At 47.5% G+C, this 14,128-nt stretch overlaps 1 protein-coding gene across 2 annotated transcripts in view; it reads right to left on the bottom strand.

The window, feature by feature from the left end:
- cep120 (centrosomal protein 120) overlaps nucleotides 1-14,128 on the bottom strand; it is a 57,993-nt gene that overhangs the window by 24,249 nt on the left and 19,616 nt on the right. The window contains exons 11-17 of one of the 2 annotated variants that reach the window (XM_029638652.2): nucleotides 13,813-14,016; nucleotides 13,552-13,648; nucleotides 13,051-13,212; nucleotides 12,847-12,936; nucleotides 10,902-10,994; nucleotides 8,177-8,338; nucleotides 6,318-6,440 (exon numbers count right to left, since the gene is read on the bottom strand). In XM_029638652.2, the coding sequence (XP_029494512.1) occupies nucleotides 6,318-6,440; nucleotides 8,177-8,338; nucleotides 10,902-10,994; nucleotides 12,847-12,936; nucleotides 13,051-13,212; nucleotides 13,552-13,648; nucleotides 13,813-14,016 (931 nt within the window). The remainder of the gene's footprint in view (nucleotides 1-6,317; nucleotides 6,441-8,176; nucleotides 8,339-10,901; nucleotides 10,995-12,846; nucleotides 12,937-13,050; nucleotides 13,213-13,551; nucleotides 13,649-13,812; nucleotides 14,017-14,128) is intronic. The other variant, XM_029638653.2, reaches the window with a different exon arrangement.

The raw sequence follows: 14,128 nt of genomic DNA, 5'->3' as shown, positions 1-14,128 counted from the left end.
ATACTTTCCGAATGCACTGCATGAAATGCGTTAATTACACTGTTAGAACGTTCCAATCAGAATGACTGCTCGTTAGCTTGAAGGAGGATCCCTAGAGGCCCAGTGGTTCTAGTGTTAAGAAATAATCATTTAGAGTATCTGTTAACTAAATATTACAATTATAACCACAAAAAAACTGTATCCTCTATAAATAAGGAAGTAAATACAAAAAAACTTGTTCGGTTTACCTTCTAAAGCTTATCTTTAAGTTGTACTCATCTATGGCAGTGGATACGAATGCAGAAGTGTTTGTGCTGAAGCACCACAAGCTCACAAATAAACAAGGGTTGATTGAGATTAATGAAACTTAGTCTCCAAGTAAATCTATGCCTCCGGGTTGGAGCGAGCGGTCGCATCCGCGCTTCGGTCTGCAGGTTGTATAACTTTTCATTACATTTCATTATAGTACAACGGTTTGATTTGTCTAATCTTAGCAATTTCTTCTTAGCTAGCTACATAGCCGTCTTTGTATCAAAGATAATTGCGTAATTATCGTATTTCGTCGTCCTCCTATCTGCCCAGCAGCTAGCCAGCTAGCAAACTTTCACCGTCTACCGTAGCACTGTAGTAACTATCACACTCAACTGAACGACTTGATTAGTGTAGTGTTGTCTTTGCTGTCTTCGTATCCAAGATAATTGTGTAGTTTAGAGTGTGTAGTCTTAGAGTGATTATCTTAATTTACCGAGATTAGCTAGCCAGCTATTTGTCGTCCTTAACGTAGGAGTCACTCCTAGCTAGCCAACAGCTAGCCAACGTCTACTGAATAGAACTTTCGCATTCCGGTCGCATTCCGCTTCGCTCCACAGGTAGTATCACATTTTCATTTCATTTCATTACAGTCCCAACGGTGTGATTTGTTTGATCGTAGCTAGCTACATAGCTAGCTACATAGCCATCTTTGTTTCAAAGATAATTGTGTAGTCTAGAGCGATTTTCTAGGTTAGCTAGCCAGCTATTGTCGTTCTTTTAACGCAACGTAACGTAATCAACACTGCTAGCTAGCAGGCTAGCCCCCGAATAGCAGCATTGTAGAAACTTTACACTCAACGGAACGACTTGATTAGTGTAGTGTCAACAACGCAGCCACTGCCAGCTAGCCTACAAAGTCAACAACGCAGCCACTGCCAGCTAGCCTACCTCAGCAGTACTGTATCATTTTAATCATTTTAGTCAATTAGATTCTTGCTACGTAAGCTTAACTTTCTGAACATTCGAGACGTGTAGTCCACTTGTCATTCCAATCTCCTTTGCATTAGCGTAGCCTCTTCTCTAGCCTGTCAACTATGTGTCTGTCTATCCCTGTTCTCTCCTCTCTGCACAGACCATACAAACGCTCCACACCGCGTGGCCGCGGCCACCCTAATCTGGTGGTCCCAGCGCGCACGACCCACGTGGAGTTCCAGGTCTCCGGTAGCCTCTGGAACTGCCGATCTGCGGCCAACAAGGCAGAGTTCATCTCAGCCTATGCCTCCCTCCAGTCCCTCGACTTCTTGGCACTGACGGAAACATGGATCACCACAGACAACACCGCTACTCCTACTGCTCTCTCTTCGTCCGCCCACGTGTTCTCGCACACCCCGAGAGCTTCTGGTCAGCGGGGTGGTGGCACCGGGATCCTCATCTCTCCCAAGTGGTCATTCTCTCTTTCTCCCCTTACCCATCTGTCTATCGCCTCCTTTGAATTCCATGCTGTCACAGTTACCAGCCCTTTCAAGCTTAACATCCTTATCATTTATCGCCCTCCAGGTTCCCTCGGAGAGTTCATCAATGAGCTTGATGCCTTGATAAGCTCCTTTCCTGAGGACGGCTCACCTCTCACAGTTCTGGGCGACTTTAACCTCCCCACGTCTACCTTTGACTCATTCCTCTCTGCCTCCTTCTTTCCACTCCTCTCCTCTTTTGACCTCACCCTCTCACCTTCCCCCCTACTCACAAGGCAGGCAATACGCTCGACCTCATCTTTACTAGATGCTGTTCATCCACTAACCTCATTGCAACTCCCTCCATGTCTCCGACCACTACCTTGTATCCTTTTCCCTCTCGCTCTCATCCAACACTTCCCACACTGCCCCTACTCGGATGGTATCGCGCCGTCCCAACCTTCGCTCTCTCTCCCCCGCTACTCTCTCCTCTTCCATCCTATCATCTCTTCCCTCTGCTCAAACCTTCTCCAACCTATCTCCTGATTCTGCCTCCTCAACCCTCCTCTCCTCCCTTTCTGCATCCTTTGACTCTCTATGTCCCCTATCCTCCAGGCCGGCTCGGTCCTCCCTCCCGCTCCGTGGCTCGACGACTCATTGCGAGCTCACAGAACAGGGCTCCGGGCAGCCGAGCGGAAATGGAGGAAAACCCGCCTCCCTGCGGACCTGGCATCCTTTCACTCCCTCCTCTCTACATTTTCCTCCTCTGTCTCTGCTGCTAAAGCCACTTTCTACCACTCTAAATTCCAAGCATCTGCCTCTAACCCTAGGAAGCTCTTTGCCACCTTCTCCTCCCTCCTGAATCCTCCTCCCCCCTCCCTCCTCCCTCTCTGCAGATGACTTCGTCAACCATTTTGAAAAGAAGGTCGACGACATCCGATCCTCGTTTGCTAAGTCAAACGACACCGCTGGTTCTGCTCACACTGCCCTACCCTGTGCTCTGACCTCTTTCTCCCCTCTCTCTCCAGATGACATCTCGCGTCTTGTGACGGCCGGCCGCCCAACAACCTGCCCGCTTGACCCTATCCCCTCCTCTCTTCTCCAGACCATTTCCGGTGACCTTCTCCCTTACCTCACCTCGCTCATCAACTCATCCCTGACCGCTGGCTACGTCCCTCCCGTCTTCAAGAGAGCGAGAGTTGCACCCCTTCTGAAAAAACCTACACTCGATCCCTCCGATGTCAACAACTACAGACCAGTATCCCTTCTTTCTTTTCTCTCCAAAACTCTTGAACGTGCCGTCCTTGGCCAGCTCTCCCGCTATCTCTCTCAGAACGACCTTCTTGATTCAAATCAGTCAGGTTTCAAGACTAGTCATTCAACTGAGACTGCTCTTCTCTGTATCACGGAGGCACTCCGCACTGCTAAAGCTAACTCTCTCTCATCCTTCTAGACCTATCGGCTGCCTTCGATACTGTGAACCATCAGATCCTCCTCTCCACCCTCTCAGAGTTGGGCATCTCCGGCGCGGCCCACGCTTGGATTGCGTCCTACCTGACAGGTCGCTCCTACCAGGTGGCGTGGCGAGAATCTGTCTCCTCACCACGCGCTCTCACCACTGGTGTCCCCCAGGGCTCTGTTCTAGGCCCTCTCCTATTCTCGCTATACACCAAGTCACTTGGCTCTGTCATAACCTCACATGGTCTCTCCTATCATTGCTATGCAGACGACACACAATTAATCTTCTCCTTTCCCCCCTCTGATGACCAGGTGGCGAATCGCATCTCTGCATGTCTGGCAGACATATCAGTGTGGATGACGGATCACCACCTCAAGCTGAACCTCGGCAAGACGGAGCTGCTCTTCCTCCCGGGGAAGGACTGCCCGTTCCATGATCTCGCCATCACGGTTGACAACTCCATTGTGTCCTCCTCCCAGAGCGCTAAGAACCTTGGCGTGATCCTGGACAACACCCTGTCGTTCTCAACTAACATCAAGGCGGTGGCCCGTTCCTGTAGGTTCATGCTCTACAACATCCGCAGAGTACGACCCTGCCTCACACAGGAAGCGGCGCAGGTCCTAATCCAGGCACTTGTCATCTCCCGTCTGGATTACTGCAACTCGCTGTTGGCTGGGCTCCCTGCCTGTGCCATTAAACCCCTACAACTCATCCAGAACGCCGCAGCCCGTCTGGTGTTCAACCTTCCCAAGTTCTCTCACGTCACCCCGCTCCTCCGCTCCCTCCACTGGCTTCCAGTTGAAGCTCGCATCCGCTACAAGACCATGGTGCTTGCCTACGGAGCTGTGAGGGGAACGGCACCTCAGTACCTCCAGGCTCTGATCAGGCCCTACACCCAAACAAGGGCACTGCGTTCATCCACCTCTGGCCTGCTCGCCTCCCTACCACTGAGGAAGTACAGTTCCCGCTCAGCCCAGTCAAAACTGTTCGCTGCTCTGGCCCCCCAATGGTGGAACAAACTCCCTCACGACGCCAGGACAGCGGAGTCAATCACCACCTTCCGGAGACACCTGAAACCCCACCTCTTTAAGGAATACCTAGGATAGGATAAAGTAATCCTTCTCACCCCCCTTAAAAGACTTAGATGCACTATTGTAAAGTGCCTGTTCCACTGGAGGTCATAAGGTGAAAGCACCAATTTGTAAGTCGCTCTGGATAAGAGCGTCTGCTAAATGACTTAAATGTAAATGTAATGTAATTCTGAAACGGCACTGTTGACAAGTTCACTAAATATGTAGTAGCATGCAGTCCATAATGTCACCACTAGATGTCAGCATTTGTATGGAGTAGATTCACTACAGTGCCTTACAGTCAATGTAAAACAGTCATGTAAAGAAACATTATGACAACCTGGCAATGAGAGCTTGTTATGACAAGCACACGCTACCTGTTCATTACGAGAATGTTTTCTTATTGAAATCAATATCAATTACAGTGTTATTCAATACAAAATGTATTTTCTATATATTTCAGCTACAAATGGCATGCGCTGATGACTGAAAACATCCATGCAGGAAAATGTTTGCAGCACTGATTTCAGTCACACACGTTCTAATTTAGCTAGCTAGCTAACAAACAATCTTATCTCATCATGAATGTAAGCACATGGCCTGAAAGATAGCTCTTCACCAACTGTCTTGCTTTTTTTGCAGATTGCATATTTTGTGTCAAGGATGCGTAGGTGTTCACTTTGGCGACCGCATATAAGTACAAATTGATAGCTATCTAGCTAGGCTAAATACATTACTGGCTAGCTATGCGTGCATGTGATGAAGACAGGGCCACTGCTTGCTTGGTGAAGTGTACTTAGATTATTTACTTATTCAACTTCAGTGTCGCTGGCAAGCTACTCACCGTCAAACCACCATGCCAACTTTCTCTCACGTTGTAACTTACGGGCTGAATGATGTTCAATGAGCAGCTTGTAGAGCGCCCTGAAGCAACCATTGAAATATTACAAAAAATGAGCAGACGTATTTGTTCATTCTATGTACTCTACAGTTCAAAAGTTTGGGGTCACTTATTTTTTAAAGAAAAGCTCATTTTTTGTCCATTAAAATAACATCAAATTGATCCAAAATACAGTGTAGACATTGTTAATGTTTGTAAATACCCATTGTAGCTGGAAACGGCAGATTTTTGAATGAAATATCTACATACGTACAGAGGCACATTATCAGCAACCATTACTCCTGTGTTCCAATGGCACGTTGTGTTAGCTAACCCAAAGGTATCATTTTAAAAAGGCTAATTGATCATTAGAAAACTCTTTTGCAATTATGTTAGCACAGCTGAAAACTGTTGTCCTGATTAAAGAAGCAATAAAACTGGCCTTCTTTAGACTAGTTGAGTATCTGGAACATCAGCATTTGTGGGTTCGATTACAGGCTCAAAACAAAGAACTTTCTTCTGAGACTCATCAGTCTATTCTTGTTCTGAAAAATGAAGGCTATTCCAATTGAGAATTTGCCAAGAAACTGAAGATCTCGTACAACTCTGTGTACTAGTCCCTTCACAGAACAGCGCAAACTGGCTCTAACCAAAATAGAAAGTGGGAGGCCCCGGTGCACAACTGAGCAAGAGGACAAGTACATTAGAGTGTCTAGTTTGAGAAACAGATGCCTTCGAAGTCCTCAACTGGCAGCTTCACTAAATAGTACCCGCAAAACACCAGTCTTCTCTGCCATCGTTTTCGTGCCTTTACTGAGCGTGCACCCTCAGTTTAGGGACCTTTGAGGGTCTCTGTTGGGATATCCTGGCTTTTGGAGAGCATGTTGCAATATGGAGTTTACCACCGTGAAATACAGAACAGGTAATTGAAAGAGAACAAGGTTATTTACACAACCCCAGTTCTCTGATATTAAGGGTGAAATATTTCACCGCACTTCCCTGATCGCAAGACGCATGTTTGAAAAAATGTGGCAGTGAGCAGGAGAGTGGCGTCTTTATACAGGGTGAGGGCGCACCATAGTCGCTGCTCTTCAGGTCTGTCTCAAACAGACGCTTGTGATTGGTTTCTTCGAGTTATGGGAATGAAATCCCACTGAAATACGTCACTCATAATATCAGAGAACTGGGGTTATGTAAGCAGTAGAGTTAGAAGTTGATGTGCTCACCTTCTCCAGACTTAGCAGGTTGATCTCAGACTGTAGTCTGATCTCAGGGCGAATGCTCTGCTGCTCCCGAAACTGCTGGTATTCCTTCTCCAACAGCTTGTATTTGTTCTCTGCATCCAGCATCTACAACAGAAGAACTTACTATGAGGAGCGAAACAGAAAATTATTATTCCTCATCACTACCAATTATGTCATGTGTTACACATATAGGGCAACATTTTTATAGTGCAAAGTGCAAAACTTACCACTAAACTCAACCTCAATCTCGCAATGTGATTTAAATTTAAAACTCAACAATGTGTGTTATAAAGAGACTACTATATGTATTGCTCAGTTTACTAAACACCCAAAGGCTTAACTGTCAGTGTTACATTTTAACAACCTTACAACTGCTCTGACTAAACGGAGAACAGGAGAGTAGCTCATGACTTGGCTAGGAGCGCGACCCACAAACGAGAACAATACATTATACTGTAACAACTTTCATTGATGGCCGTGAGTCCTATGCAATGCTTCCACTGACTAATAAACAAATGCCAGATTCCTCAAAATCATAGGAGCCTAGCTGGTGTTTGCTGACATCTAAATCCCCAGAGTAATTGAGATTGTACGGTTCTCAATGTTATCCTGTCGGTCTTTTAGACAAGGCAGGCGGAAGAGCAACAAACCCCACACACAATGCCTGGTATTCTGTGCTGGAAGGCAGGGTGGATGGATCCAGGCCTGATAAACGGGCTCTGGTGTGTGCCGACAGAGGACGACAAATGTATGTTTACACATTCCTGACATGGGGAGACAAGATATAGAGCAGCGTGGCAGGCTGGCTAGCAGATTTCACAGCACTGCCTTCTTTCCGCATGTCAGAAACCTACTTTGCTTGATTTGTTATGGCCGGAGAGTCCAGATATTTTCTGGGAAAATGAGACGGCAGACAACTATTTCAGTAAGTGGGTTTGTCTGTGAGGAGGACAAGGGAGAGATTCTAGCGAAAATAATGCACATTTTCTTCTTCACTGTAAAATATCCAGAGCATACTGGGGGGGTGGAGTGGGACTGAAAAGAACCGACATCTCATTGCATACTGTAGCCTACATACCATAGGTTGGCCTACATGAGTAAAGCAGGGGGGCTGGTTTCTCTCCTTAACATTGAAAAAGCACTAAGGACTATATCTGGACTAAATCAAACTCACTATTTTAAAATGAAGAAAAACGGAGCCAATTTCACAGCTTGAATCCCTGCTTTAGCCTGCTCTTCAAGGTGTATTATGTATAAGTTCACACACATGGCTGCTGCTGAACTCTTTCCGCTATTTTGATCATTTTGACAATCTACTATCGAGCAGAACACATTCGTGACACATGGAAATCAAACAGGGGAGTATGTGATACACGTTCCAGAACTTGAACATGCTATCACCTCTCATTCTGTAATGAAATAAATATACATATTTTGCCTTCATTTAACCAGGTAAGTCATTGAGAGACTGGGGGGAAAAAATTAGGTATTTAATAAATGCTAAAGGCCAGGTCTGTTCTATTACAGAACCATGCAATGCACCGGGTGTGTTAGGCCTGAGAGAACAGCAGATCGGGGTTGGATGGTCACGGCTGGTCAGATATTGATGGTATCCTCGGAAACTGCAAGAGGCAAGAAGCCTGGCCGAAACCCCGGTGTCAGTCTGACCTGTGCTGCTTTCTTCTCTCTTTTTTTGTCCATTTCACAATGTCCACTGGGGGATGACATGGCCCATTGACCTCATGGTCAATGGTCACCCCAGGACCCTCATCTCCTCCCAAGGTGGGTATTGAGCGGGCCAGCCTAGCATTCCTTCCCCAGTCCAGCGCCCTGACGCCTACCTGCTGTTGCTGCCTGCCACGCTCCTCCTCCAGCTGCCTGACCCTTGACCTCTCCAGATCCACCTGGTGAGTGCAGTCCTCGCGGAGCCGCCGGCCGCTCTCCTGCAGCTTGCACATGCTTAACTCGTGCTCAGCCCGCATCTCCCTCTGCAAGCGCTGCATCTGAAAGCACAAGCAGTGATGGGGTTAATAATACAGGTTTGAGCAAGGATCCACACCCTCGTAACGCTAAAGGTATGCAGAGTGAAATGTATTATTGGGATGTACAGGTAACTGCCAAACTGCCCAAAAGTAAATGAGAGTTCTGTTATGGTGTGGTGTTATGGTGTCCATTTTCCTGGTATGGTTTAGGTCCATTCAATCCCTTAGAAGGCAAGATAATAACCAGCTGTCCGAGTGATCACCTTCAACCTATGGTGAATCATTTCTATCCTGATGCAGTATTTCCCGAGGATTTGTTTTTGCAATGGTGGCAAAGTTCACGGGGGGGGGGGGTAGTGGGCGTAGCCAATGGCATTCTCTCCGACCAACAATTTGAGGGCCCCCCTCCCCCCCTTGGCCACAGAGAAAATGTTTCAAAGCTAATTCCAGGCCTCCCGAGTGACACAGTGGTCTAACGGGAGGGTTTGGCCAGCAGGGATGTCCTTGTCGTATAGCGCACTAGCGACTCCTGTGGCGGGCCGGGCACAGTGCACACTGACATGTTCACCAGGTGTATGTGTTTCCTCTGTCACATTGTGGCGGCTGGCTTCCGGGTTATGTGGGCATTGTGTCAAGACGCAGTGCGGCTTGGTTGTGTTTCAGAGGACGCACGGCTCTCGACCTTCGCCTCTCCCGAGTCCGTACGGGAGTTGCAGCAATGAAACAAGACTAACTACCAAATTGGATACCACGAAATTAGGGAGAAAAAGGGATAGAAAATTTCAATACAAAACATTTTAATAAAAAATATAAATAAAACAAGATAAAGAAGCTAATTCCATGCAATTATGCACATTTTGCCATGGGGCTGAGAGAAAATGTGGAGTTTTAAAGCTAGTTTCCTATCCAGTGTATGTGACAAAACAGATAGAATAATGTATAATTATTTTTTCTGCAGTGCTACACATTTTGCCATGGCTCATGCCGTGCTCTTATTCTAGCTGAGTGACAAACATAACAAAATCAAATGGGAGCCCCATCAGTCTCAGCGCCAGGATAGTGATTAATGGGGCAGTTGAAATCAGCGAGGGTGGCACAATTTTTGGGGGTTCCTGCATTGGACTTATTGAATTCTGCTTATATCACACTGTACCAAAATACCCAATTACAACAGCCTATGTGAATGCAGCCGTACACACAGCTGTCTTACCAAAATAATGCAAACTAAATGCTGAAAGTAGTAGCCAACAAAAATACTGAATTCCAGTTTGGCTTAGAATACAGACAACTGCTAATGTGAACAAATGCGAACAGAACAAAACAGCGGTACCAAGTAGTAGGCCTAGTAAACTAAATATCAGATTGATAAAGGAATGACAACAATCTATATTTAGGCTACTTAAAATTAACACCAAACAAACGCAGTAAACAAAAGGTGAATGGTTTCACATCTAGAAAGACTCTCTGGGTCAAGGGCACAAAGGTCCTCCAGCAGTTGGCTGTTGTGTTTGCTAAATAGTTCTGACATTTCACCAATGACAGCATTTGCACTGCACTATGCCCAAATGACTTCGAACTCTGTCACACCTCAGCTTCTCGATGCACTCCAACGCACTGCGGATGCCAGTGTAGATTCGTTGCTTTTGCCTCGAGTAATTTGTTTGGCGGATCGAGAAGACTGAGGATACCGTGCACCATGGTGGCTACAAACTTCAAGCCTGGCTCGGTCACCGCCTTCAGCAGCCCTGTAGCCTCAAGTCTTACTTTGTGTTGTACGAACCCGTGCATTCGATGTCAGAGGAACTTCACAATGCTGTCACAACTTTAAACAACCACTGACACAGTAGCGAGGTGTCCGGCCCACCTTTGTCCATTAGCCTTTTCACGGTTTCTCCAGTGCACAGGGCAGCCAACTGTTGGTTTCTTTAAGAACTAGTGAGTCACAGACATAAAAAGTCCTACAGCGCATTCTCAGACGACATTGCCTGAACGACCACTAAGGGAAGCTTGTTTTTTCCTGCTTTTTATGGAAACCCAAAAGGAGTCATACCTAACTGCCCCGGTGGCTTTCCATTGCCCACCAACACACATAGGTGCTCTGTACATTTTGCTGACACAGTGAAGGGGAGATACAGATTTTGTGCCAACCTGCCACTCAATCATTTGAACTTTTTTGCTATTTTTATAGAAGAACATGAAACTGAGGGGTCCTCTTCCGCCCCCTAGCGGAGGTGGGTCCGAGCTCCACACATGACATTTTGGGAATTTTAGATTGTCAAGGACTGATTAGTTTATATTTTGGGAATTGTTAATTGTCAAAAATATATAGCTCCATTATCTTCTCTACATATCTGTATCTGTACATATCTGGGATAGTTGCACTACGTAGAATACGGTCATTTAAAGTGTAGAGATACCGGCTTCATCAGTGAGGTGACTACAGGGTGGCTATCAGGCAGTCAGATTGCACCCAGCGCATGTGCAGTTTCACATTTGTAAGACTATACATACCGTGCATTACACTGTGCGTCCTGCGCTCTCCTTGAAATGTTTACATTTAAAAAAATAATAATAATAAACCAACCTCCATTTCTGCATGGCCTAGATGCTTCTCTCTCTTCTCCAGGTCAGCCAGAATCTTCTGAAGCTGCTCCTCCAAGATGTTGTACTCTACCTCCTGGAAACACATCACACAAGGCTTGACCCTATCCCCTCCTCTCTTCTCCAGACCATTTCCGGAGACCTCCTCCCTTACCTCACCTCGCTCATCAACTCATCCCTGACCGCTGGCTACGTCCCTTCCGTCTTCAAGAGAGCGAGAGTTGCACCCCTTCTGAAAAAACCTACACTCGATCCCTCCGATGTCAACAACTACAGACCAGTATCCCTTCTTTCTTTTCTCTCCAAAACTCTTGAACGTGCCGTCCTTGGCCAGCTCTCCCGCTATCTCTCTCAGAATGACCTTCTTGATCCAAATCAGTCAGGTTTCAAGACTAGTCATTCAACTGAGACTGCTCTTCTCTGTATCACGGAGGCGCTCCGCACTGCTAAAGCTAACTCTCTCTCCTCTGCTCTCATCCTTCTAGACCTATCGGCTGCCTTCGATACTGTGAACCATCAGATCCTCCTCTCCACCCTCTCCGAGTTGGGCATCTCCGGCGCGGCCCACGCTTGGATTGCGTCCTACCTGACAGGTCGCTCCTACCAGGTGGCGTGGCGAGAATCCGTCTCCACACCACGTGCTCTCACCACTGGTGTCCCCCAGGGCTCTGTTCTAGGCCCTCTCCTATTCTCGCTATACACCAAGTCACTTGGCTCTGTCATAACCTCACATGGTCTCTCCTATCATTGCTATGCAGACGACACACAATTAATCTTCTCCTTTCCCCCTTCTGATGACCAGGTGGCGAATCGCATCTCTGCATGTCTGGCAGACATATCCGTGTGGATGACGGATCACCACCTCAAGCTGAACCTCGGCAAGACGGAGCTGCTCTTCCTCCCGGGGAAGGACTGCCCGTTCCATGATCTCGCCATCACGGTTGACAACTCCATTGTGTCCTCCTCCCAGAGCGCTAAGAACCTTGGCGTGATCCTGGACAACACCCTGTCGTTCTCAACTAACATCAAGGCGGTGGCCCGTTCCTGTAGGTTCATGCTCTACAACATCCGCAGAGTACGACCCTGCCTCACACAGGAAGCGGCGCAGGTCCTAATCCAGGCACTTGTCATCTCCCGTCTGGATTACTGCAACTCGCTGTTGGCTGGGCTCCCTGCCTGTGCCATTAAACCCCTACAACTCATCCAGAACGCCGCAGCCCGTCTGGTGTTCAACCTTCCCAAGTTCTCTCACGTCACCCCGCTCCTCCGCTCCCTCCACTGGCTTCCAGTTGAAGCTCGCATCCGCTACAAGACCATGGTGCTTGCCTACGGAGCTGTGAGGGGAACGGCACCTCAGTACCTCCAGGCTCTGATCAGGCCCTACACCCAAACAAGGGCACTGCGTTCATCCACCTCTGGCCTGCTCGCCTCCCTACCACTGAGGAAGTACAGTTCCCGCTCAGCCCAGTCAAAACTGTTCGCTGCTCTGGCCCCCCAATGGTGGAACAAACTCCCTCACGACGCCAGGACAGCGGAGTCAATCACCACCTTCCGGAGACACCTGAAACCCCACCTCTTTAAGGAATACCTAGGATAGGATAAAGTAATCCCTCTCACCCCCCCTCCCCCTGAAAAGATTTAGATGCACTACTGTTCCACTGGAGGTCATAAGGTGAATGCACCTATTTGTAAGTCGCTCTGGATAAGAGCGTCTGCTAAATGACTTAAATGTAAATGTAAATCTGTCACCATAAGAAAAGTAGTATAATGCTCCAGAGTGAAGTTTCCCCTAGGTACAGATCTAGGATCATCTTCCCCTTGCCCAATCAAACCCTTAACCATTACCGGGAGGGGGATGCAAAACTGACCCAGGATCAGCATCTAGAGGCAACGTCAACCTACTCCTAGAATAATACATTACAGTGTACCTTTTTTCTGACCAGAGACTCGCGCTCCCGATCCCTCTTCTTCCATTCCTCGGCCAACGCCTGCATATGGCCCAGCTCTTTCTTCTTCAGCTGAGGATATTGAGCACGCACGCACACACACACACACACACACACACGTTTGTACCAAAACAAAAAGGCATCAATGGAATTGCTACAATAACACATTCAGTGCAGTATAGCCACCTGGTCATCAAAGAGATCTTCCTGCATCTCCTTCCACATCTCCAGCTCCAGGGCAGCCCTGTACTCCAGCGTCTCGCGGGGCTCGGTGGGGACTCTGCCTGCACTGCTGGGAGGAGCTGGTCGCAGAGCTGGCACCGTCTTTTGTGCCACAGAATACCCATTCTGTCACAATACAAGATCATGTTATTTACTATGATCTAAAAAGGCCAAACAGATCCTGATCTGCCCTTCTACTGTGAGACAACTTTATAAATATGGGCCCTGACCAGTCCCGTATACACAAAGTATCTCAAAGTAGAAGTAGTGCCCTTTTAAAATTATAATGAATCTGATTACATGGGCAGGGAAGACCTGATCCTAGAACAGCACCCACTAAGATGATTTATGAATGTGCCCTGGTCATTCTACTTGGTTTCTCACTACAGCTCAAATGGTGAATTACAGTATTAGTGGTGCACAAATCTAAAAGCATCAACTTGTGTACAAACATACAGCATGTACCTGGGAGGACTCAGACATGACGATATCTTGGACTTTGACTAAACCAAGGTTCTCCAGGGTTGTGACGTAGCACAGCTCAGCCACCTTTTCACTGGGCCTGTGGAAGGAGACACACGCAAGTTGTTTCACACGTACTAACATTAGCACAACCAAGCAGTCAAGAGGCAGTCAAGGGTGCCATCTAGCAAGCATACATAGAACTGCAGCCACACATGACTACTACTGATGATAATATCTTCCAAGAGTCTATATGTAGCATGCCCATTCCCTGCCGCTGAAATCCCTTGGGCCTTTATGACTGGGATCCTCTCTGAGAAGGTCTGCCTCCAGTGCTGCTGGCCCATGGGGCCCAGGAACCGGCTCTTCTCTGCAGTCAGGAGGTGGGACAGCTGTATGCTGGCCGTGCCCAGGAGAATGTCTCTGGAGCTGGTATTTTTGTTCCACACCTCCACCACTAGGGGCACCCTACACCAAGGAGAAAAATCCATTAACAGGGGAAAGGGGGATACCTAGTCAGTTGTACATCTGAATGCATTCAACTGAAATCTGTCGTCCGCATTTAACCCAACCCCTCTGA

This window comes from Oncorhynchus nerka, linkage group LG27 (genome assembly GCF_034236695.1).
Source record: "Oncorhynchus nerka isolate Pitt River linkage group LG27, Oner_Uvic_2.0, whole genome shotgun sequence".
NCBI lineage: Eukaryota > Metazoa > Chordata > Actinopteri > Salmoniformes > Salmonidae > Oncorhynchus > Oncorhynchus nerka.
The sequence above is the reverse complement of the archived record's forward strand: the minus strand, read 5'-3'. Positions and strand labels throughout refer to the sequence as shown.